The sequence below is a fragment of the Lissotriton vulgaris genome, chromosome 7 (assembly GCF_964263255.1).
Source record: "Lissotriton vulgaris chromosome 7, aLisVul1.2, whole genome shotgun sequence".
NCBI classification, from domain to species: domain Eukaryota; kingdom Metazoa; phylum Chordata; class Amphibia; order Caudata; family Salamandridae; genus Lissotriton; species Lissotriton vulgaris.
The window spans coordinates 937,192,170-937,215,957 of NC_141695.1; the positions used below are offsets into that span (position 1 = coordinate 937,192,170).

The 23,788-nt window shown below is 45.5% G+C and overlaps 1 protein-coding gene across 1 annotated transcript in view; it reads right to left on the reverse strand.

Moving 5' to 3' along the window:
* Positions 1–494: 494 nt before the first annotated feature.
* Positions 495–23,788, reverse strand: part of LOC147702734 (protocadherin gamma-A6-like) — a 38,042-nt gene continuing 14,748 nt past the window's right edge. Inside the window, exon 2 of the mRNA XM_086929441.1 lies at positions 495–734. Coding sequence (XP_086785567.1) covers positions 495–734 — 240 coding nt within the window. The remainder of the gene's footprint in view (positions 735–23,788) is intronic.

The window sequence follows — 23,788 nt, forward strand, 5'->3', positions numbered from 1 at the left end:
CAGGATTCAGACAACACTTTTAGTGTCACATATATCCATACTATAGTTTGAAACTGTATTTCTTATCTTTTGCTTGGGTTTAGACGGACGCTGGAGTTATGGCGAACAGAAATGTGAAGAATATTTGAGGAGATTCCACAACTAACACTGTCCCAAGCACTGGAGCCTCACCTAAAAGACCATCAAGGGAGACTCCAGAACAGAAAACCTCATGACACAGTTTTGTTTACATAGAAAGAACAACAGTATATCAAAATAAAATAACAAAGGTTGCTTAAACATACAAAACAATATTGAAACAAAAACAGAATATATAATCAGAAAAACTCCACATGTGTCACATTTTCTTCCCTAAAAAGAAGAAACAAAATAAACAAAGTGCTGGAAAAACCTGCAGTTGAAAACTTCTATAAATGACGATTATATAGCTATTCTCTAAATACCTTTTTATTTTTATTTTCGCCAATCATAATTCTCTTTTTATCATCAATGTTTTAGGTGTCATCATTAGTTGTCACGCTATTTTCAATGTTGCTGTTATTCACAGCAACTTTACTTTCCATACCTGCACACAGAGCAGATTCAGGCACCTCTGCAGAAAGAATCTCTTCAATGACGTGACTTGAGACGTCTAAATCCAGATGCAATCCATCAAAACACATTGTATCAGAAGTATCATATTCATACACAATTTTGTCAACATAATCAATTGGACCATCTCTGATCTCCCATCTCTTGTATGACAATTGTACATCCTTCAAAAATCTGCCTGTTTTGTGTCACTGAACTTGGAACATCCTTTTTAATCCAACCAGGATTTTTCACCCTTTACTGGCATTGATTATCACCTCCTTGGCAAGAATGAGTTTCTCATGGTACCTCTTGTATTACAATTCCTCTACCCTGCTCTACACCATTTTCAAATATACGTCCATCAACTTAGGCACACATATTTCGATATAGGTTTGACATTGGACATCAAGCTCTCAACTGGAATGGATTACTCCAGTTCTAAATTGTAGAGTAACGTGATAAGTGAAAAAAAAAATCAAAAACATGTATCACTTTTTATCCACAATCACCACAGTTTGGATGTCGTCTGTGCTAATCTTATTGTCAAACACGTGTTTTGGAAACTCTTCATGGCAGAAGTCACAAGCTAGACACTGTTGTCAATAACAATACTTCCTGAACCAAAATGTCCAACAAAACATTTGCCAGACACATAGTTGCCGAGGTACTCACAAATACACCTTTTCCAGTCTGGAAAAGATTAGCCAGTACAATCAAATGTTACACATCTAGAGGAAAGAACGCTCAGAGAATGCATGATAAAGGTCTATACACTAGCCCAGCAGCTGTTTCCTCTGCAATTGTTTCGTTGTCCCTGGGTGCTCCCTTGGACTTTTACATTTTGCTAGATTATGTGGTCCCCATATCACTAGGGACAGATAAACACCGTACCCAGTGCTTCTCATAGCCCCCTTCGAAGTACTTTGAGAATTGGGGGCTCCGATTTTTTCCTCTCAAAAGAAAGTCTGGAGGGGTATCCCCTTAATCTCTTCACAGGCTCTAGAAACTGGCAAAAGATTATGATTTGGGGGGCATCAAGGTTCACCCGAAGGAGCGGCCTACTAGCATTCCCACTGAAAATGAAGTCCAGTGCATTGAGGGGCATTTAGGTTATGTGCTTGTGTATGTGTTTTATCAAAAACATCAGCAGAACATTTTCTGCTGTTAGTGTTGGTGTAACCACTATTGGAAATGATAAAACATGACACATTAAAGGATTTGAAAACATTACAGGTGCGTCTTTAATAAGTGATGCCCATACATTTTCACAAACATTTACATTGTGTAAGGACAACAGAGGATGGGAGCTGCTAACATAAGACCGACAGACAGACAGAACAAGGACGGCTGCATCCGTTTTGTTTACATACTGTGGTCCATTCTGGGAAGCTTGCCTATCCCAAACTCCACTATGAGGAAGGAGGAAGTGAATCCTTCTGGCTTGTTGGTAATTTAAATAATAAGGATGGACCAAATGTAATTGTCAAAGGCTGCTGCCCACCCACCTGGCTTTGACATTATGACCCGGAGCCGCCCTGCAGCTCACCCGACATTGGCTGGACTGAGGATCTCAACGGACCATGCAGCCCAAGGGCCATTCCAGAGAATGGAGCGAGCATTCCGTAAACTTCCTCTTGGTTATAACAAAGGCCATGAGCTGGGGAAGGGCTTCGGCCATGAGCTGGTGAAGGGCTTCGGGCATGAGCTCTTACTACTGATTAATGTAAGTCCTGAGCAAACCCAAGGATTCCTAGGAAACGGAAGAGAGCCAGAGTCTGCTGTACCCCTCACCCGGAGACAGAGGTGTGTTGTAGGAGATTCCACTTCAATGACTGACTGCACTTGTGTACACCAACTGGAACCTTGAAGCCCCTTACCAGAGATAGAGGCAGGGTGCCTGAGTGACTGCTACATGTGCAGGGGAGATAGCAGTGACTCTGCATAGTGAGCACACCTTTTTATGAGCTCTAAGCATGAGCGGGAAATCCGTTACGCTCGCGGATTTTGCGGATTTTTGGGAAATCCGCAATCCGCGAATTTTGCGGATTTCCCGCAAAATCCGCAAAAAAAATCCGCGAACATAACGGGTTCAAAAGTTGATCCCCCACTCATGCAACTATTTTACAATGGCGCCAGCAAGCTGCCAGCGCCGTTGTAAAATAGTTACAAAGTTAGCTTGCTCAGGAACCACTAGATAAAACGAAGCAGGTGCTGCTTTATTTTATCTAAGTGCTTCCTGTGCAAGCTAACTTTGTAACAATTTTACAACGGCGCTGGCAGCTTGCTGGCGCCATTGTAAAATTGTTACAGGCACAGCCTTACACAGGTCACTCAAGGGACCCCTGCGCCCTTCAGGGCGATTGCATAGTAACACACACATGGTCACTCGAACTAGTTGATGCTCAAATTCAGTGACTCATTCATTAGCCCAAAAACAATCATGAGCGTCTTCTAGGCTGGACAGGTGTGCCTCTTCCCAAATCTACCGTGGAAAATCAGCTGTGATGCTGGGTAGAGGGCGGCCTTTGCATGGTCGCTCGAACTAGTTGATGCTCAAAATCAGTGACTCATTCATTAGCCCAAAAACAATCATGAGCGTCTTCGAGGCGCGACAGGTGTGCTTCTTCCCAAATCTACTGTGGAAAATCAGCTGTGATGCTGGGTAGAGGCCTTTGCATCCTTGACTTTCATGAGCGCAATCCCCGTGCTGTTCCTGTGACCAGGAGCTTCTTTCTCTTCATATAATTGTGTTCGCACGGGCTGCTGCAAGTTCGCACGCGTTTTGTACAATATCGCAATTTGCGAAATTGTACAAAACTCTCGCGAACTTGCAGAAACCCGTGCGAACATAAAAAAAAAAAAATCTGCAAATTCGCGAGAATTCGCGGATTTTGCGGATTGCGAGTTCGCAAATCCGCAAAATTCGCGAACGCGAGATTCGCCCATACCTAATGAGCTCACGTTTATTATTTTTAATGCTTTCTTTTTTTTGGATCAACCATGTGCGCTTGCCAAGCACAACACTTTCTAGCTTGCTAGCTAGCAAAAGAGAATTGTGGGTCTGTTGTAAGCCTTGTGCACTCAGGAAACCTACAAGGTCAGCATAACATAACTGTGCACTTATCTACAGACACAAACCTTGAAGCACTGTAGCATAATAACAGAGAAAGCATAAACAAACAAGAAATGCGGTGCATAGTATTTTATAATTTCTTCATTTTCTGAAGCCCAGACGCCTATAAACTGCTCCAAGGCACACTAACAGACATTCATATGTGGGACATGCTACTGCCTGACACTCTAGATGGTTTTTAGGATCATGTTAAATTTTGTCGGTTTAATCAGTATTCATGTTTGCGTGAATTAAATCACCAAAATGCAAGCCAAATAACTTATCAAATCAATTGCATCATGATAATGAGAATACTTTTTCTATGTATGGCCTAAGACAAAAGCAATGATCATGAAAAATACCAGAAATGAGTCACCTCATTTCTGGTATATCACAGTGACCTTTGTGTCAAACATCAGCTTGATGTCTGAACAAGCAATTTCCAGATCACAAGCCAATGCACACAGCAGAGCTCTTTATTCTTGGCTTTAAAATCCCCATGAATTGTCAATGTTCTGCCAGCATTGGTCTTCCACCTATCTCAACAAAAATAATAAATTACCATATTTACAGTTTAGCAGATGGAATTCCATCAAAACTTGACAGATATCCTGTCTGCTCTGTTATATAGGCTATAATGCACTAGTTATATGGCGGATTAAACACCAGTCATCTTTATGATAGAGTATCCTGTCTGCCAAACTCTAAATCAGGGCAACGTATCTACATTCACAAAAGCAATTGAAGACAGACACTTGTGCTAATATCTGGAGCTGAAACCGGAATGCCATTGTGGAAGGTATTCTGGCAAACCTATCAATGTGAAGCTCCATTCCACTGATTGGCTGAGTGCAGAGAAAAGACAATTTGAACACACTTCCCCAATTCTGAGGGATCTACATTAGATTCCTTGAGAGCCAAGGATAACATTTAAAGTCAACTGCACTGCTTTCAAAGGACTTCGCTTGGGTAGACCAAGATATCTAGCAGAGCTCCTAACAATCTCAGGAGGCAGAATAGATTCTAGGAGGGAACTCACTCTCCAACTGGAAACACTGATACTCAGGAAGATCCATGCTCCTAGGCAATGATTCTCTGGGGCAGCTTTGACCATGTATAACCCCCTGCTAATTCAGCTGAGAACATCCCTGGTGTCTTGTCATTTCAAAAAAGGCTAGGCACCTTTTCTAGATGTAGCTAGGAGGAAGAGACAACAGTGCTCGAAGTTCATTCACTACAAAAAGGCATCCCACAAAAGACTCCTAACGAACAGCCCCTTATCTAACAGTGGGCGAGCCACTGAACGCTTGAGCCAAGCTCGAGCCAAAACCATGGCTTTCGCTCAACATGAGATCATGTTGGAACCTCAACCCCATGTGAGGTGAGTTTTAAAGTAATTTCTGCCTGCCACTCTCCCTCTACCCAGGATTTGGCCCCAACTTACAAATTTGGAACTGGGGAACCAAATTCGTGTTTTGGTGTTGACTCAAACTCCAGTGATTATGGGCAATCACTTAATCTCCCAGTGCTTTAAAAATGAAGTGGCCTCCTGAAATGTAACTGGCGCTCATGTAAAATGCTTCGTCACCTACTGGCCGAGTTCTCACCATGTAAAACTCCAGAAATAAATTGTGCTGACTATCTTAGGCGATGGGCCAGGGCTCAGGTCAGGACTAGCTGTGGGCCGTTTGTTTCCTATCGCTGTTGGATCATTTAGCCAAACCCAAGGCTACTGGAGTGTATGATTTAGAGTATAGTGGAAAATAAAATAATAAAGACAAAAGGAAAAGATTAAAAAAGAAGGTGAAAAGAAAAAAAGAAAAAAAATGACAAAACAAGAGTTTATACTGAGACACTGAGCAGAAAAAAGGAAAAGGACTGAAAGATTTACAAAAACTTGAGTAAATAAATATGTACCGTAGCTTGCAGTTTAAAATACCTCATCAGTTTAGTAACACAACTGCAACATACTCTGTTTGATCAGCAGGACACTGCTCTGAATCTGGATGAAATAATTCAATTGGCAAAATAATTAAGGTGTGGCGCGCATGGGACAGAGTCCTCTGTCCATTTAAGAAAAGTACGGGCAAGGCCACTGGAATTATGTGCCAGGAGAGGGCCAAATTACGTGGCAGGGTTAAGTAAATTATGCAGCAAGAAAAGGTCAATCATGCGGCATAGTGCCACAGATTTTGTAATTGCATTATTTCATCATTTGTAAACTTAGTAACATTCTATGTGCATAGGTTACACCTTATTGGTACCAGTCTAACATCCAAACATGGAACTAGAGCAACAGAAATGTGCCCAGTCCAGCTTTGCAAATGGCCGTGCACTGCACAGTATCATGTCTCATCATATTTTTAATAACTTTTGGACTGTTTGTGCTGGAAACATTTTTTTTTGTCGAAATCTGCAGATTATGCAAATGATGATGGATTTGGTGGCAAATGGAGCAAATCTATAATTATGTGAAAATCCCTGCAGCTGCACAATTCCATAGTTCCAGTGGTCCTGACGATGGTAAATTCCCATTCTGTGCAAATCAGTTTGTGTATACTTACGCTCACAGACTCTCATTCTATTGAGAAAGATAACTTGTTTAATGCACCCACTGGAGAAATTTGCACAAATTACTTAATCTACCTATACAAAATAAAGGCGGCCTTGTGTAATGTTACTGATGCTTATGGAAAGTGCTCTAATACCTGTGGTACGAGTTTGCATCATTTAAAAACTGCAGAAAAATGTACAAAGAGATAAAAGCAAAGTTTTAACATGAAATAGTAAAGAGCCATAAATACCCATTTAGTGGATTATATGGACAAAACGAAACCAGAAAACCAGGATAAATCGTGGCTTCCCTGCTTAAATTGTATGAGCTTAGGCAAATATTTTATTTCACCAAACACCTTTTTCGTCATTATAATGAATGAAAACACTTCCAAATATGTGAATTTGGAATACCAGATGTACTAAAACATATTGTGCTTGATTTAATAGACAGTCATTTTGGTATATAATAATATGGGCCGTGAGCAGGGTTTACATGTCAACAGTCTTGCCATATTAGTTCACTAATGGCCCGGCCACCAGGGCGGGCTGGACTGGTCCTAACTATTTTGGAATTTTTTATTAGTTGGGAAGAGCTAAAACAAGCATTTGCAATGAAATAAGTCTCGCATTAGGAAAGTTTGAGTTGTTTGTCCTGTACAGGACAAATTTGTTATTTATGTGTTATTTTTGAAAATTGTGAAATTAATAGCTTTGCCATTTACAATACTAATACTTTTATTTTTTGACAATGTGACACCTATAGCATTTTTAATTCAACATGTTTAGTATTTGGGTGACTTAGAAGTATTTATTTTACAAATAACAAAGTTTCTTTTTTTAAAAATAATTAATACTTAAATAAAAAGTTATTGTAATTTATAATGGCGATATCTTAAACTTTTGTAAATAACTTTTGTGAAGATTATGTTCAGTGTATTTTATCGTGACTAAAATATAAGAACAGAAGTGAAATATCAACACTTTTTGTGACATTTGTAATAAAGCTTGAAACATTGAGAGAACATATTTGAAACAGTTGTTGTTGAAAGTTTGCACAGATTGATACTGTGGTGGTGCTGAATGATGTGGTGGCGACAAGTGATGCTGTGGCGTTCAGTGATGCTGTGGTAGCGCAGAGTGATGTTGTGGTGCCCCTGAGTGATGCTGTGGTGCCCTCGAGTGATGCTGTTGTTGTGCGATAGATAGAGTGAGGGTGATAGAGTGAGGGCGAAAGATAGATAGAGTGAGGGCGATAGATAGAGTGAGGGCGATAGATAGATGTGTGTGGTTGTGTGTGTGTGTGGTTGTATGTGTGTTGTTGTATGTGTGTGCGTACATGGTTGTATGTATGTGAGTGTGCAGTTACAGAAGGATGTATGTGGAAGACAGCAGCAGATCAGCATATTATAAGAGAACAGGGAGTTAAAGAAGGATGGGTGTTGAAGTGATCAGCAGATCAGCACAGGGGAAGAAAACAGGAAGTTAGAGAAGTAGGCGGTGGAAGGGAACAGCAAATCAGAACGGGAGAAGAGAATAGGGTTTTGGAGAAGAAGGCGGGTGGAAGAGAGCAGCAGATCAGCTCAGGTGAAGAGAACATGGAGTTAAATAAGGATGCAGGGTGGAAGAGTGCAGCAGATCAGCACAGGAGAAGAGAACATGGAGTTAAAGAAGGAGGCGGGGGGGGGGGAGAGAGCAGCAGACCAGCTCAGGAGAAGAGAACATGTAGTTAAAGAAGGAGGCGGGGTGGAAGAGAGCAGCAGACCAGCACAGGAGAAGAGAACATGTAGTTAAATAAGGAGGTTGGTGGAAGAGAGGAGCAGATCAGCACATGAGAAGAGAACAGGGAGTTAAGTAAGGAAGCGGGTGGAAGAGAACAACATATTAGCACAGGAGAAGAGAACAGTGAGTTAGATAAGAAGCGGGGTGAAGGAGAACAGCAGTTTAGCACAGGAGAAGAGAAAAGGGAGTTAGAGAAGGAGGCGGGTGAAAGAGAACAGCAGATCAGCACAGGAGAAGAGAAAAGTGAGTTATTGAAGGAGGCGGGTGAAAGGGAACAGCAGATAAGCACAGGAGAAGAGAAAAGGGAGTTAGAGAAGTAGGCCGATGGAAGATAGCTTAAAGATTATCAAAAGAGAAGAGAACAGGGAGTTAAAGAAGGAGGCGGGTGGAAGAGATCGGCACAGGAGAATAGAAGAGAAAAGGGAGTTAGAGAATGAGGTGGTGTAATAGAGCAGTAGATTAGTAAGGGAGAATAGAAGAGAACAGGGAATTAGAGAAGGAGGTGGGTGGAAGAGAGCATCAGATCACCACAGGTGAAGAGAAGAGAACAGGGAGTTAGAGAAGGAGGTGAGGTGGAAGAGAAGCAGATTAGCACAGCAGAAGAGAACAGTGAGTTAAAGAAGGAGGTGGGGTGAAAGAGAACAGCAGATCAGTACAGGAGAAGAGAAAAGGGAGTTCGAGAAGGAGGCGGAAGGAAGAGAGCAGCAGATCAGCATGGGAGAACAGAACATGGAGTTAAAGAAGGAGGCGGTGGAAGAGAGGAGCAGATCAGCACATGAAAAGAGAACAGGGAGTTAAGTAAGGAAGCGGTGGAAGAGAACAACATATTAGCACAGGAGAAGAGAAGAGTGAGTTAGATAAGCAGCGGGGTGAAAGAGAACAGCAGCTTAGCACAGGAGAAGAGAAAAGGGAGTTAGAGAAGGAGGCAGGTGAAATAGAACAGCAGATCAGCACAGGAGAAGAGAAAAGTGAGTTAGAGAAGGAGGCAGGCGAAAGAGAACAGAAGATAAGCACAAGACAAGAGAAAAGGGAGTTAGAGAAGTAGGCGGATGGAAGATAGCTTAAAGATTATCACAGGAGAAGAGAAGAGGGAGTTAAAGAAGGAGGAGGGTGGAAGAGAGCAGCAGATCAGCACAGGAGAAATTAAAAGGGAGTTAAAGAAGGAGGCAGGGTGGAAGAGAGCAGCAGAACAGCACAGGAGAAGAGAACAGGGAGTTAAAGAAGGAGCTGGGTGGAAGAGAAGAGCAGATCAGCACAGGAGAAGAGAACAGGGAGTTAAAGAAGGAGGCGGGGTGGAAGAGAGCAGCAGAACAGCACAGGAAAAGAGAAGAGAACAGGGAGTTAGAGAAGGAGGTGAGGTGGAAGAGAGAAGCAGATTAGCACAGCAGAAGAGAACAGTGAGTTAAAGAAAGAGGCGGGTGGAATAGAATTGCAGATCAGCACAGGAGAAAAGAGCAGGTAGTTGCAGAAGGAGGTGGTGTAAAAAACAGCAGATCAGTAGAGGAGAAGAGAACAGGGAGTTAGAGAAGGAGGTGGGGTGAAAGAGAACAGCAGATCAGTACCGGAGAAGAGAAAAGGGAGTTAGAGAAGGAGGCGGATAGAAGAGAGCAGCAGATCAGCACGGGAGAACAGAACATGGAGTTAAAGAAGGAGGCGGGTGGAAGAGAACAGCAGATCAGCACGAGAGAAGAGAAAAGGGAGTTAGAGAATAAGGCGGGTGAAAGAGAACAGCAGATCAGCACAAGAGAAGAGAAAAGGGAGTTAGAGAAGGAGGCGGGTGAAAGAGAACAGCAGATCAGCACATGAGAAGAGAACAGTGAGTTAGAGAAGGGGCGGGGTGAAAGAGAACAGCAGTTTAGCACAGGAGAAGAGAACAGGGAGTTAGAGAAGGAGGCGGGTAAACGAGAACAGCAGATCTGCATGAGAGAAGAGAAAAGGGAGTTATAGAAGGAGGCGGGTGAAAGAGAACAGCAGATCAGCACAGGAGACGAGAACATGTAGATAAATAAGGAGGTGGGTGGAAGAGAGGAGCAGTTCAGAACATGAGAAGAGAACAGGGAGTTAAGTAAGGAAGCGGTGGAAGAGAACAACATATTAGCACAGGAGAAGAGAACATAAAGTTAAATAAGGTAGTGGGTGGAAGAGAGGAGCAGATCAGCACATGAGAAGAGAACAGGGAGTTAAGTAAGGAAGCGGTGGAAGAGAACAACATATTAGCACAGGAGAAGAGAACAGTGAGTTAGATAAGGGGCGAGGTGAAAGAGAGCAGCAGATCAGCACAGGAGAAGAGAAAAGGGAGTTAGAGAGGGAGGCGGGTGAAAGAGAACAGCAGATCAGCACAGGAGAAGAGAAAAGGGAGTTAGAGAAGGAGGCGGGTGAAAGAGAACAGCAGATAACCACAAGAGAAGAGAAAATGGAGTTAGAGAAGAAGGTGCATGGAAGATAGCTTAAAGATTATCACAGGAGAAGAGAACAGGGAGTTAAAGAAGGAACGGTGGAAGAGAGCAGCAGATCAGCACAGGAGAAATTAACAGGGAGTTAAAGAAGGAGGCGGGTTTTAGAAAGCTGCAGATCAGCACAGGAGAAGAGAACAGGGAGTTAAAGAAGGAGGCTGGGTGAAAGAGAGCTGCAGAACAGCACAGGAGAAGAAAACAGGGAGTTACAGAAGGAGGCGCGTGGAAGAGAACAGCAGATCCGCACAGGAGAATAGAAGAGAACAGGGAGTTAGAGAATAAGGCTGTGTAATAGAGCAGTAGATTAGTACGGGAGAATAGAAGCGAACAGGGAATTAGAGAAGGAGGTGAGGTGGAAGAGAGCAGCAGATCAGCACAGCAAAAGAGAAGAGGGAGTTAGAGATTGAGGCGGTGCAATAGAGCAGTAGATTAGTACGGGAGAATAGAAGCGAACAGGGAATTAGAGAAGGAGGTTGGTGGAAGAGAGCATCAGATCAGCACAGCAAAAGAGAACAGGGAGTTAAAGAAGGAGGTGGTGTGGAAGAGAGCAGTAGATCAGCACAGGAGAAGAGAAGAGAACAGGTAGTTAAAGAAGGAGGTGATGTGGAAGAGAGCAGCAGATCAGCACAGCAAAAGAGAACAGGGAGTTAGAGATTGAGGCGGTGTAATAGAGCAGTAGATTAGTACGGGAGAATAGAAGCGAACAGGGAATTAGCGAAGGAGGTGGGTGGAAGAGAGCAGTAGATCAGCACAGGAGAAGAGAAGAGAACAGGGAGTTAAAGAAGGAGGTGAGGTGGAAGAGAGCAGCAGATTAGCACAGCAGAAGAGAACAGTGAGTTAAAGAAGGAGGCGGGTGGAATAGAATAGCAGATCAGCACAGGAGAAGAGAGCAGGGAGTTGCAGAAGGAGGCAGTGTAAAAAAACAGCAGATCAGTAGAGGAGAGGAGAACAGGGAGTTAGAGAAGGAGGTGGGGTGAAAGGGAACAGCAGATCAGTCCCGGAGAAGAGAAAAGGGAGTTAGAGAAGGAGGCGGATGGAAGAGACCAGCAGATCAGTACAGGAGAACAGAACATGGAGTTAAAGAAGGAGGCGGGTGGAAGAGAGCAGCAGATCAGCACAGGTGAAGAGAACATGGAGTTAAAGAAGGATGTGTAGGGGAAGAGAACAGCAGATCAGCACGAGAGAAGAGAAAAGGGAGTTAGAGAAGGAGGTGGGTGAAAGAGAACAGCAGATGAGAAAAAACCAGTTAAAGAAGGAGGCGGGGTGCAAGAGAACATCAGATTAGCACAGGAAAAGAGAACAGGGAGTTAAGTAAGGAAGCGGGTGGAAGAGAACAACATATTATCAAAGGAGAAGAGAACAGTGAGTTAGAGAAGGGGGCGGAGGGAGAAAGAGAACAGCAGTTTAGCACAGGAGAAGAGAAAAGGGAGTTCGAGAAGGAGGCGGGTGAAAGAGAACAGCAGATCAGCACAGGAGAAGAGAAAAGGGAGTTCGAGAAGGAGGCAGGCGAAAGAGAACAGCAGATAAGCACAAGAGAAGAGAAAAGGGAGTTAGAGAAGTAGGCGGATGGAAGATAGCTTAAAGATTATCACAGGAGAAGAGAAGAGGGAGTTAAACAAGGAGGCGGGTGGAAGAGAGCAGCAGATCAGCACAGGAGAAATTAAAAGGGAGTTAAAGAAGGAGGCAGGGTGGAAGAGAGCAGCAGAACAGCACAGGAGAAGAGAACAGGGAGTTAAAGAAGGAGCTGGGTGGAAGAGAAGAGCAGATCAGCACAGGAGAAGAGAACAGGGAGTTAAAGAAGGAGGCGGGGTGGAATAGAATAGCAGCTCAGCACAGGAGAAGAGAGCAGGGAGTTGCAGAAGGAGGCAGTGTAAAAAAACAGCAGATCAGTAGAGGAGAGGAGAACAGGGAGTTAGAGAAGGAGGTGGGGTGAAAGGGAACAGCAGATCAGTCCCGGAGAAGAGAAAAGGGAGTTAGAGAAGGAGGCGGATGGAAGAGACCAGCAGATCAGTACAGGAGAACAGAACATGGAGTTAAAGAAGGAGGCGGGTGGAAGAGAGCAGCAGATCAGCACAGGTGAAGAGAACATGAAGTTAAAGAAGGATGTGTAGGGGAAGAGAACAGCAGATCAGCACGAGAGAAGAGAAAAGGGAGTTAGAGAAGGAGGCGGGTGAAAGAGAACAGCAGATCATCACGAGAGAAGAGAAAAGGGAGTTAGAGAAGGAGGCGGGTGAAAGAGGACAGCAGATCATCACAGGAGAAAAAAACATAGTTAAAGAAGGAGGCGGGTGTAAGAGAACAGCAGATAAGCACATGAGAAGAGAACAGGGTGTTAAGTAAGGAAGCGGGTGGAAGAGAACAACATATTAGCATAGGAGAAGAGAACATGTAGTTAAATAAGGAGGTGGGTGGAAGAGAGGAGCAGATCAGCACATGAGAAGAGAACAGTGAGTTAGAGAAGGGGGCGGGTGAAAGAGAACAGCAGTTTAGCACAGGAGAAGAGAAAGCGGAGTTAGAGAAGGAGGCGGGTGGAAGAGAGCAGCAGATCAGCACAGGAGAAGAGAACAGGGAGTTAGAGAAGGAGGTGGGTGGAAGAGATGAGCAGATCAGCACATGAGAAGAGAACAGGGAGTTAAGTAAGGAAGTGGTGGAAGAAAACAACATATTAGCAAAGGAGAAGAGAACAGTGAGTTAGATAAGGGGTGGGGTGAAAGAGAACAGCATTTTAGAAAAGGAGAAGAGAAAAGGGAGTTAGAGAAGGAGGCGGGTGAAAGAGAACAGCAGATCAGCACAGGAGAAGAGAAAGGGGAGTTAGAGAAGGAGGCGGATGGAAGATAGCTTAAAGATTATCACAGGAGAAGAGAACAGGGAGTTAAAGAAGGAGGCGGGTGGAAGAGAGCAGCAGATCAGCACAGGAGAAATTAACAGGGAGTTAAAGAAGGAGGCGGGTTTTAGAAAGCTGCAGATCAGCACAGGAGAAGAGAACAGTGAGTTAAAGAAGGAGGCGGGTGAAAGACAGTAGCAGAACAGCACAGGAGAAGAAAACAGGGAGTTAAAGAAGGAGGTGGGTGGAAGAGAACAGCAGATAAGCACAGAAGAAGAGAACAGGGAGTTAAAGAAGGAGGTGGGGTAGAAGAGAGCAGCAGATCAGCACAGGAGAAGAGAACAGGTAGTTACAGAAGGAAGCGGGTGGAAGAGAACAGCAGATCTGCACAGGAGAATAGAAGAGAACGGGGAGTTAGAGAATAAGGTGGTGCATTAGAACAGTAGATTAGTACGGGCGAATAGAGCGAACAGGGAATTAGAGAAGGAGGTGAGGTGGAAGAGAGCAGCAGATCAGCACAGGAGAAGAGAACAGGGAGTTAAAGAAGGAGGTGGTGTGGAAGAGAGCAGTAGATCAGCACAGGAGAAGAGAAGAGAACAGGTAGTTAAAGAAGGAGGTGAGGTGGAAGAGAGCAGCAGATCAGCACAGCAAAAGAGAACAGGGAGTTGGAGATTGAGGCTGTGCAATAGAGCAGTAGATTAGTACGGGAGAATAGAACCGAATAGGGAATTAGAGAAGGAGGTGGGTGGAAGAGAGCATCAGATCAGCACAGGTGAAGAGAACAGGGATTTAAAGAAGGAGTTGGGGTGGAAGAGAACTGCAGATCAGCACGAGAGAAGAGAAAAGGGAGTTAGATAAGGAGGCGGGTGAAAGAGAACAGCAGATCAGCACGAGGGAAGAGAAAAGGGAGTTAGAGAAGGAGGCGGGTGAAAGAGAACAGCAGATCAGCACAGGAGAAGAGAACAGGGAGTTAATTAAGGAAGTGGGTGGAAGAGAACAACATATTAGCACAGGAGAAGAGAACATGTAGTTAAATAAGGAGGTGGGTGGAAGAGAGGAGCAGATCAGCACATGAGAAGAGAACAGTGAGTTAGAGAAGGGGGGTGAAAGAGAACAGCAGTTCAGCACAGGAGAAGAGAAAGGGGAGTTAGAGAAGGAGGCGGGTGGAAGAGAGCAGCAGATCAGCACAGGAGAAGAGAACAGGGAGTTAAAGAAGGAGGCGGGTGAAAGAGAGCAGCAGATCAGCATGAGAGAAGAGAACAGGGAGTTAGAGAAGGAGGTGGGGTGAAAGAGAACAGCAGATCAGTACCGGAGAAGAGAAAAGGGAGTTCGAGAAGGAGTCGGATGGGAGAGAGCAGCAGATCAGCATGGTAGAACAGAACATGGAGTTAAAGAAGGAGGCGGTGAAAGAGAGGAGCAGATCAGCACATGAGGAGAGAACAGGGAGTTAAGTAAGGAAGCGGGTGGAAGAGAACAACATATTATCAAAGGAGAAGAGAACAGTGAGTTAGAGAAGGGGGCGGGGAGAAAGAGAACAGCAGTTTAGCACAGGAGAAGAGAAAAGGGAGTTCGAGAAGGAGGCGGGTGAAAGAGAACAGCAGATCAGCACAGGAGAAGAGAACAGGGAGTTAAAGAAGGAGGCGGGTGGAAGAGAGCAGCAGATCAGAACAGGAGAAATTAACAGGGAGTTAAAGAAGGAGGCGGGTTTTAGAAAGCTGCAGATCAGCACAGAAGAGAACAGGGAGTTAAAGAAGGAGGCAGGGTGGAAGAGAGCACCAGAACAGCACAGGAGAAGAAAACAGGAAGTTAAAGAAGGAGGTCGGTGGAAGAGAACAGCAGATCAGCACAGGAGAAATTAACAGGGAGTTAAAGAAGGAGGCGGGTTTTAGAAAGCTGCAGATCAGCACAGAAGAGAACAGGGAGTTAAAGAAGGAGGCGGGGTGGAAGAGAGCAGCAGAACAGCAGAGGAGAAGAAAACGGAGTTAAAGAAGGAGGTGGGTGGAAGAGAACAGCAGATCAGCACAGGAGAAGAGAACAGGGAGTTAAAGAAGGAGGTGGGGTGGAAGAGAGCAGCAGATCAGCACAGGAGAAGAGAACAGGTAGTTACAGAAGGAGGCGGGTGGAAGAGAACAGCAGATCCGCACTGGAGAATAGAAGAGAGCAGGGAGTTAGAGAATAAGGCGGTGCAATAGAGCAGTAGATTAGTACAGGAGAATAGAAGCGAACAGGGAATTAGAGAAGGAGGTGAGGTGGAAGAGAGCAGCAGATCAGCACAGCAAAAGAGAACAGGGAGTTAGAGATTGAGGCGGTGTAATAGAGCAGTAGATTAGTACGGGAGAATAGAAGTGAACAGGGAATTAGAGAAGGAGGTTGGTGGAAGAGAGCATCAGATCAGCACAGCAAAAGAGAACAGGGAGTTAAAGAAGGAGGCGGGGTGGAATAGAAATGCAGATCAGCACAGGAGAAGAAAGCAGGGAGTTGCAGAAGGAGGCTGTGTAAAAAAACAGCAGATAAGTAGAGGAGAAGAGAACAGGGAGTTAGAGAAGGAGGTGGGGTGAAAGAGAGCAGCAGATAAGTACAGAGGAAGAGAAAAGGGAGTTAAAGAAGCAGGCGGGTGGAAGAGAGCAGAAGATCAGCACAGGTGAAGAGAACATGGAGTTAAAGAAGAATGTGTAGGGGAAGAGAACAGCAGATCAGCACGGGAGAAGAGAACAGGGATTTAAAGAAGGAGTTCGGGTGGAAGAGAACAGCAGATCAGCACGAGAGAAGAGAAAAGGGAGTTAGAGAAGGAGGCGATGAAAGAGAACAGCAGATCAGCACAGGAGAAGAGAACAGGGAGTTAAGTAAGGAAGCGGGTGGAAGAGAGCAGCAGATCAGCACAGGAGAAGAGAACAGGGTTTAGAGAAGGAGGCCGGTGAAAGAGAAGAGCAGATCAGCACGAGAGAAGAGAAAAGGGAGTTATAGAAGGAGGTGGGTGAAAGAGAACAGCAGATAAGAAAAAAACAGTTAAAGAAGGAGGCGGGTGCAAGAGAACATCAGATTAGCACATGAAAAGAGAAGAGGGAGTTAAGTAAGGAAGCGGGTGGAAGAGAACAACATATTATCAAAGGAGAAGAGAACAGTGAGTTAGAGAAGGGGCGGGGTGAAAGAGAACAGCAGTTTAGCACAGGAGAAGAGAAAAGGGAGTTAGAGAAGGAGGCGGGTGAAAGAGAACAGCAGATCAGCACAGGAGAAGAGAAAGGGGAGTTAGAGAAGGAGGCGGGTGAAAGAGAACAGCAGATCAGCACAGGAGAAGAGAAAAGGGAGTTAGAGAAGGAGGCAGGTGAAAGAGAACAGCAGATCAGCACAGGAGAAAAAAACAGTTAGAGAAGTAGGCGGATGGAAGATAGCTTAAAGATTTTCACAGGAGAAGAGAACAGGGAGTTAGTGAATGATGCTGGCGTAAGAGAGAAGCAGATCCGCATGTGAGGAGAGAACAGGGAGTTAGAGAAGGAGGTTGTGGGAAGGAACAGCAGATCAGCACATGAGAAAAAAACAGGGAGTTAAAGGAGGAGGAGGGGTGGAAGGGAGGAGCAGATCAGCACAGGAGAAGAGAAGCAAAAAGGGATTTAAAGAAGGATTTGGGGCGGACGAGAGCAGCAGATCAGCACAGGAGAGGAGAAAAGACCAGGGAGTTAGAGAAGAAGGTGGGGTGGAAGAGAGCAGCAGATCAGCAAAGGAGAATAGACCAGGGAGTTAGAGAAGGAAGAGGGTGGAAAAGAGCAGCAGATCTGTACAGGAGAAGAGAACAGGTAGTTAGAGAAGGAGGGAAGTGAAAGAGAACAGCAGATCTGCAGGAGAAAAGAGAAAGGGGAGTTTTAGAAGGAGGCGGGTGAAAGAGAACAGCAGATAAGCACAGGAGAAAAAAAACTGTTAAAGAAGGAGGCGGGGTGGAGGAGAACAGCACATTTGCACATGAAAAGAGAACAGGGAGTTAAGTAAGGAAGCGGGCGGAAGAGAACAACATATTAGCACAGGAGAAGAGAACAGTGAGTTAGAGAAGGGGCGGGTGAAAGAAAACAGCAGTTTAGCACAGGAGAAGAGAAAAGGGAGTTAGAGAAGGAGGCGGGTGAAGCAGATCAGCACGGGAGAAAAAACTGGGAGTTAGAGAAGTAGGCAGATGGAAGATAGCTTAAAGATTATCACAGGAGAAGAGAACAGGGAGTTAGTGAATGATGCTGGAGGAAGAGTCAGCAGATATGCATGTGAGAAGAGAACAGGGAGTTAGAGAAGGAGGTTCTTGAAAGGAACAGCAGATCAGCACATGAGAAAAAACAGGGAGTTAAAGGAGGAGGTGGGGTGGAAGAGAGAAGCAGATCAGCTCAGGAGAAGAGAAGGGAACCAGGATTTAAAGAAGGATTTGGGGTGGACGAGAGTACGAATAGGCACAGGAGAAGAGAAGAGACCGGGGAGTTAAAGAAGGAGGTAGGTTGGAAGAGAGCAGCAAATGATCACAGGAGAAGAGACCAGGGAGTTAAAGACTGAGGTGGGTGGAAGAGAGCAGCAGATTATTACAGTATAAGAGAACAAGGAGTTAAAGAGGGAGGCGGGTATAAGATAGCATCAGATCAGCACAGGAGAAGAGAAGAGAACTGGGAGCTCGAGAAGAAGGCAGTTGAAAGAGAGCATTAGTTCAGCTCTGGAGAAGAGAAGAGACTAGGGAGTTGGAGAAGGAGGTGGGTGGAAGAGAGCAGCATAACATCACAGCAGAAGAGAACATGGATTTAAAGAAGGAGGAGGGTGGAATAGAGCAGCAGATCAGCACAGGATAGGAGAACAGGGAGTTAAAACGGATGCTGGTGGAAGAGAACAGCAGATCGGCACAGGGGAAGAGAACAGGGAGTTAGAGAAAGGCAGTGAAAGAGAACAGCAGTTTAGCACAGGAGAAGAAAACAGTGAGTTAAAGAAGGAGGCGGGTTGGACGAGAGCAGCAGATCAGCACAGCAGAAGAGAACAGGGAGTTACAGAAGGAGGTGGTGTGAGAGAGAGCAGTAGAACAGCACAGGAGAAGAGAAGAGAATAGGGAGTTAAAGAAGGAGGTGAGGTGGAAGAGAGCAGCAGATTACCACAGCAGAAGAGAACAGTGAGTTAGAGAAGGAGGCAGAGTGGACGAGAGTAACAGATCAGCACGGGAGAAGAGAAGAGAACAGGAAGTTAGAGAAGGAGTGGTTGGAAGAGAGCAGCAGATCAGCACAGCAGAAGAGAACAGGGAGTTAAAGAAGGAGGCGGGGTGGAAGAGAGCAGCAGAACAGCACAGGAGAAGAAAACAGGGAGTTAGAGAAGGAGGCGGGTGAAAAAGAACAGCAGATCAGCACGGGAGAAAACAACTGTTAGAGAAGTAGGTGGATGGAAGATAGCTTAAAGATTTTCACAGGAGAAGAGAACAGGGAGTTAGTGAATGATGCTGGCGGAAGAGAGCAGCAGATCCGCATGTGAGGAGAGAACAGGGAGTTAGAGAAGGAGGTTGTGGAAAGGAACAGCAGATCAGCACATGAGAAAAAAAACAGGGAGTTAAAGGAGGAGGTGGGGTGGAAGAGAGGAGCAGATCAGCACAGGAGAAGAGAAGCAAAAAGGGATTTAAAGAAGGATTTGGGGCGGACGAGAGCAGCAGATCAGCACAGGAGAGGAGAAAAGACCAGGGAGTTAGAGAAGAAGGTGGGGTGGAAGAGAGCAGCAGATCAGCACAGGAGAATAGACCAGGGAGTTAGAGAAGGAGGTGGGTGGAAGAGAGGAGCAGATCAGCACATGAGAAGAGAACAGGGAGTTAAGTAAGGGAGTGGGTGGAAGAGAGGAGCAGATCAGCACATGAGAAGAGAACAGGGAGATAAGTAAGGAAGCGGTGGAAGAGAACAACATATTAGCACAGGAGAAGAGAACAGTGAGTTAGATAAGTGGCGGGTGAAAGAGAACAGCAGTTTAGCACAGGAGAAGAGAAAAGGGAGTTAGAGAAGGAGGCGGGTGAAAGAGAACAGCAGATAAGCACAGGAGAAGAGAAAGGGGTGTTAGAGAAGGAGGCGGGTGAAAGAGAACAGCAGATAAGCACAAGAGAAGAGAAAAGGGAGTTAGAGAAGTAGGCGGATGGAAGATAGCTTAAAGATTATCACAGGAGAAGAGAACAGGGAGTTAAAGAAGGAGGCAGGTGGAAGAGAGCAGCAGATCAGCACAGGAGAAATTAACACGGAGTTAAAGAAAGAGGCGGGTTTTAGAAAGCTGCAGATCAGCACAGAAGAGAACAGGGAGTTAAAGAAGGAGGCGGGGTGGAAGAGAGCAGCAGAACAGCACAGGAGAAGAAAACAGGGAGTTAAAGAAGGAGGTGGGTGGAAGAGAACAGCAGATCAGCACAGGAGAAGAGAACAGGGAGTTAAAGAAGGAGGTGGGGTGGAAGAGAGCAGCAGATCAGCACAGGAGAAGAGAACAGGTAGTTACAGAAGGAGGCGGGTGGAAGAGAACAGCAGATCCGCACTGGAGAAATTAACAGGGAGTTAAAGAAGGAGGCGGGTTTTAGAAAGCTGCAGATCAGCACAGAAGAGAACAGGGAGTTAAAGAAGGAGGCGGGGTGGAAGAGAGCAGCAGAACAGCACCGGAGAAGAAAACAGGGAGTTAAAGAAGGAGGTGGGTGGAAGAGAACAGCAGATCAGCACAGGAGAAGAGAACAGGGAGTTAAAGAAGGAGGTGGGGTGGAAGAGAGCAGCAGATCAGCACAGGAGAAGAGAACAGGTAGTTACAGAAGGAGGCGGGTGGAAGAGAGCAGCAGATCAGCACTGGAGAATAGAAGAGAACAGGGAGTTAGAGATTGAGGCGGTGTAATAGAGCAGTAGATTAGTACGGGAGAATAGAAGCGAACAGGGAATTAGAGAAGGAGGTGGGTGGAAGAGAGCATCAGATCAGCACAGCAAAAGAGAATAGGGAGTTAAAGAAGGAGGTGGTGTGGAAGAGAGCATCAGATCAGCACAGCAAAAGAGAACAGGGAGTTAAAGAAGGAGGCGGGGTGGAATAGAATAGCAGATCAGCACAGGAGAAGAAAGCAGGGAGTTGCAGAAGGAGGCTGTGTAAAAAAAACAGCAGATAAGTAGAGGAGAAGAGAACAGGGAGTTAGAGAAGGAGGTGGGGTGAAACAGAGCAGCAGATAAGTACAGAGGAAGAGAAAAGGGAGTTAAAGAAGCAGGCGGGTGGAAGAGAGCAGCAGATCAGCACAGGTGAAGAGAACATGGAGTTAAAGAAGAATGTGCAGGGGAAGAGAACAGCAGATCAGCACGGGAGAAGAGAACAGGGATTTAAAGAAGGAGTTCGAGTGGAAGAGAACAGCAGATCAGCACGAGAGAAGAGAAAAGGGAGTTAGAGAAGGAGGCGGTGAAAGAGAACAGCAGATCAGCACAGGAGGAGAGAACAGGGAGTTAAGTAAGAAAGCGGGTGGAAGAGAGCAGCAGATCAGCACAGGAGAAGAGAACAGGGTTTAGAGAAGGAGGCCGGTGAAAGAGAACAGCAGATCAGCACGAGAGAAGAGAAAAGGGAGATATAGAAGGAGGCGGGGTGCAAGAGAACATCAGATTAGCACATGAAAAGAGAAGCGGGTGGAAGAGAACAACATATTATCAAAGGAGAAGAGAACAGTGAGTTAGAGAAGGGGCGGGGTGAAAGAGAACAGCAGTTTAGCACACGAGAAGAGAAAAGGGAGTTAGAGAAGGTGGCGGGTGAAAGAGAACAGCAGATCAGCACAGGAGAAGAGAAAAGAGAGTTAGAGAAGGAGGCGGGTGAAAGAGAACAGCAGATCAGCACAGGAGAAGAGAAAAGGGAGTTAGAGAAGGAGGCAGGTGAAAGAGAACAGCAGATCAGCACGGGAGAAAAAAACAGTTAGAGAAGTAGGCGGATGGAAGATAGCTTAAAGATTTTCACAGGAGAAGAGAACAGGGAGTTAGTGAATGATGCTGGCGTAAGAGAGAAGCAGATTCACATGTGAGGAGAGAACAGGGAGTTAGAGAAGGAGGTTGTGGGAAGGAACAGCAGATCAGCACATGAGAAAAAAACAGGGAGTTAAAGGAGGAGGTGGGGTGGAAGAGAGGAGCAGATCAGCACAGGAGAAGAGAAGCAAAAAGGGATTTAAAGAAGGATTTGGGGCGGACGAGAGCAGCAGATTAGCACAGGAGAGGAGAAAAGACCAGGGAGTTAGAGAAGAAGGTGGGGTGGAAGAGAGCAGAATATCAGCACAGGAGAATAGACCAGGGAGTTAGAGAAGGATGAGGGTGGAAAAGAGCAGCAGATCTGTACAGGAGAAGAGAACAGGGAGTTAGAGAAGGAGGGAAGTGAAAGAGAACAGCAGATCTGAAGGAGAAAAGAGAAAGGGGAGTTTTAGAAGGAGGCGGGTGAAAGAGAACAGCAGATAAGCACAGGAGAAAAAAACTGTTAAAGAAGGAGGCGGGGTGGAGGAGAACAGCACATTTGCACATGAAAAGAGAACAGGGAGTTAAGTAAGGAAGCGGGCGGAAGAGAACAACATATTAGCACAGGAGAAGAGAACAGTGAGTTAGAGAAGGGGCGGTGAAAGAAAACAGCAGTTTAGCACAGGAGAAGAGAAAAGGGAGTTAGAGAACGAGGCGGGTGAAAGAGAACAGCAGATCAGCACGGGAGAAAAAACTGGGAGTTAGAGAAGTAGGCAGATGGAAGATAGCTTAAAGATTATCACAGGAGAAGAGAACAGGGAGTTAGTGAATGATGCTGGAGGAAGAGAGCCGCAGATATCCATGTGAGAAGAGAACAGGGAGTTAGAGAAGGAGGTTCTTGAAAGGAACAGCAGATCAGCACATGAGAAAAAACAGGGAGTTAAAGGAGGAGGTGGGGTGGAAGAGAGAAGCAGATCAGCTCAGGAGAAGAGAAGGGAACCGGGATTTAAAGAAGGATTTGGGGTGGACGAGAGTACGAATAGGCACAGGAGAAGAGAAGAGACCGGGGAGTTAAAGAAGGAGGTAGGTTGGAAGAGAGCAGCAAATGATCACAGGAGAAGAGACCAGGGAGTTAAAGACTGAGGTGGGTGGAAGAGAGCAGCAGATTATTACAGTATAAGAGAACAGGGAGTTAAAGAGGGAGGCGGGTATAAGATAGCAGCAGATCAGCACAGGAGAAGAGAAGAGAACTGGGAGCTCGAGAAGAAGGCAGTTGAAAGAGAGCATTAGTTCAGCTCTGGAGAAGAGAAGTGACTAGGGAGTTGGAGAAGGAGGTGGGTGGAAGAGAGCAGCATAACATCACAGCAGAAGAGAACATGGATTTAAAGAAGGAGGAGGGTGGAATAGAGCAGCAGATCAGCACAGGATAGGAGAACAGGGAGTTAAAGAAGGATTTGGGGTGGAAGAGAGCAGCAGATCAGCACAGGCTAAGAGAAAAGAGAGTTAAAACGGATGCTGGTGGAAGAGAACAGCAGATCGGCAAAGGGGAAGAGAACAGGGAGTTAGAGAAAGGCAGTGGAAGAGAACAGCAGTTTAGCACAGGAGAAGAAAACAGTGAGTTAAAGAAGGAGGCGGGTTGGAAGAGAGCAGCAGATCAGCACAGCAGAAGAGAACAGGGAGTTACAGAAGGAGGTGGTGTGAAAGAGAGCAGTAGAACAGCACAGGAGAAGAGAAGAGAACAGGGAGTTAAAGAAGGAGTTGAGGTGGAAGAGAGCAGCAGATTACCACAGCAGAAGAGAACAGGGAGTTAAAGAAGGAGGTCGGTGGAAGAGAACAGCAGATCAGCACAGGAGAAATTAACAGGGAGTTAAAGAAGGAGGCAGGTTTTAGAAAGCTGCATATCAGCACAGAAGAGAACAGGGAGTTAAAGAAGGAGGTGGGGTGGAAGAGAGCAGCAGATCAGCACAGGAGAAGAGAACAGGTAGTTACAGAAGGAGGCGGGTGGAAGAGAACAGCAGATCCGCACTGGAGAATAGAAGAGAGCAGGGAGTTAGAGAATAAGGCGGTGCAATAGAGCAGTAGATTAGTACAGGAGATTAGAAGCGAACAGGGAATTAGAGAAGGAGGTGAGGTGGAAGAGAGCAGCAGATCAGCACAGCAAAAGAGAACAGGGAGTTAGAGATTGAGGCGGTGTAATAGAGCAGTAGATTAGTACGGGAGAATAGAAGCGAACAGGGAATTACAGAAGGAGGTGGGTGGAAGAGAGCATCAGATCAGCACAGCAAAAGAGAACACGGAGTTAAAGAAGGAGGTGGTGTGGAAGAGAGCATCAGATCAGCACAGCAAAAGAGAACAGGGAGTTAAAGAAGGAGGCGGGTGTAATAGAATAGCAGATCAGCACAGGAGAAGAAAGTAGGGAGTTGCAGAAGGAGGCTGTGTAAAAAAACAGCAGATAAGTAGAGGAGAAGAGAACAGGGAGTTAGAGAAGGAGGTGGGGTGAAAGAGAGCAGCAGATAAGTACAGAGGAAGAGAAAAGGGAGTTAAAGAAGCAGGCGGGTGGAAGAGAGCAGCAGAT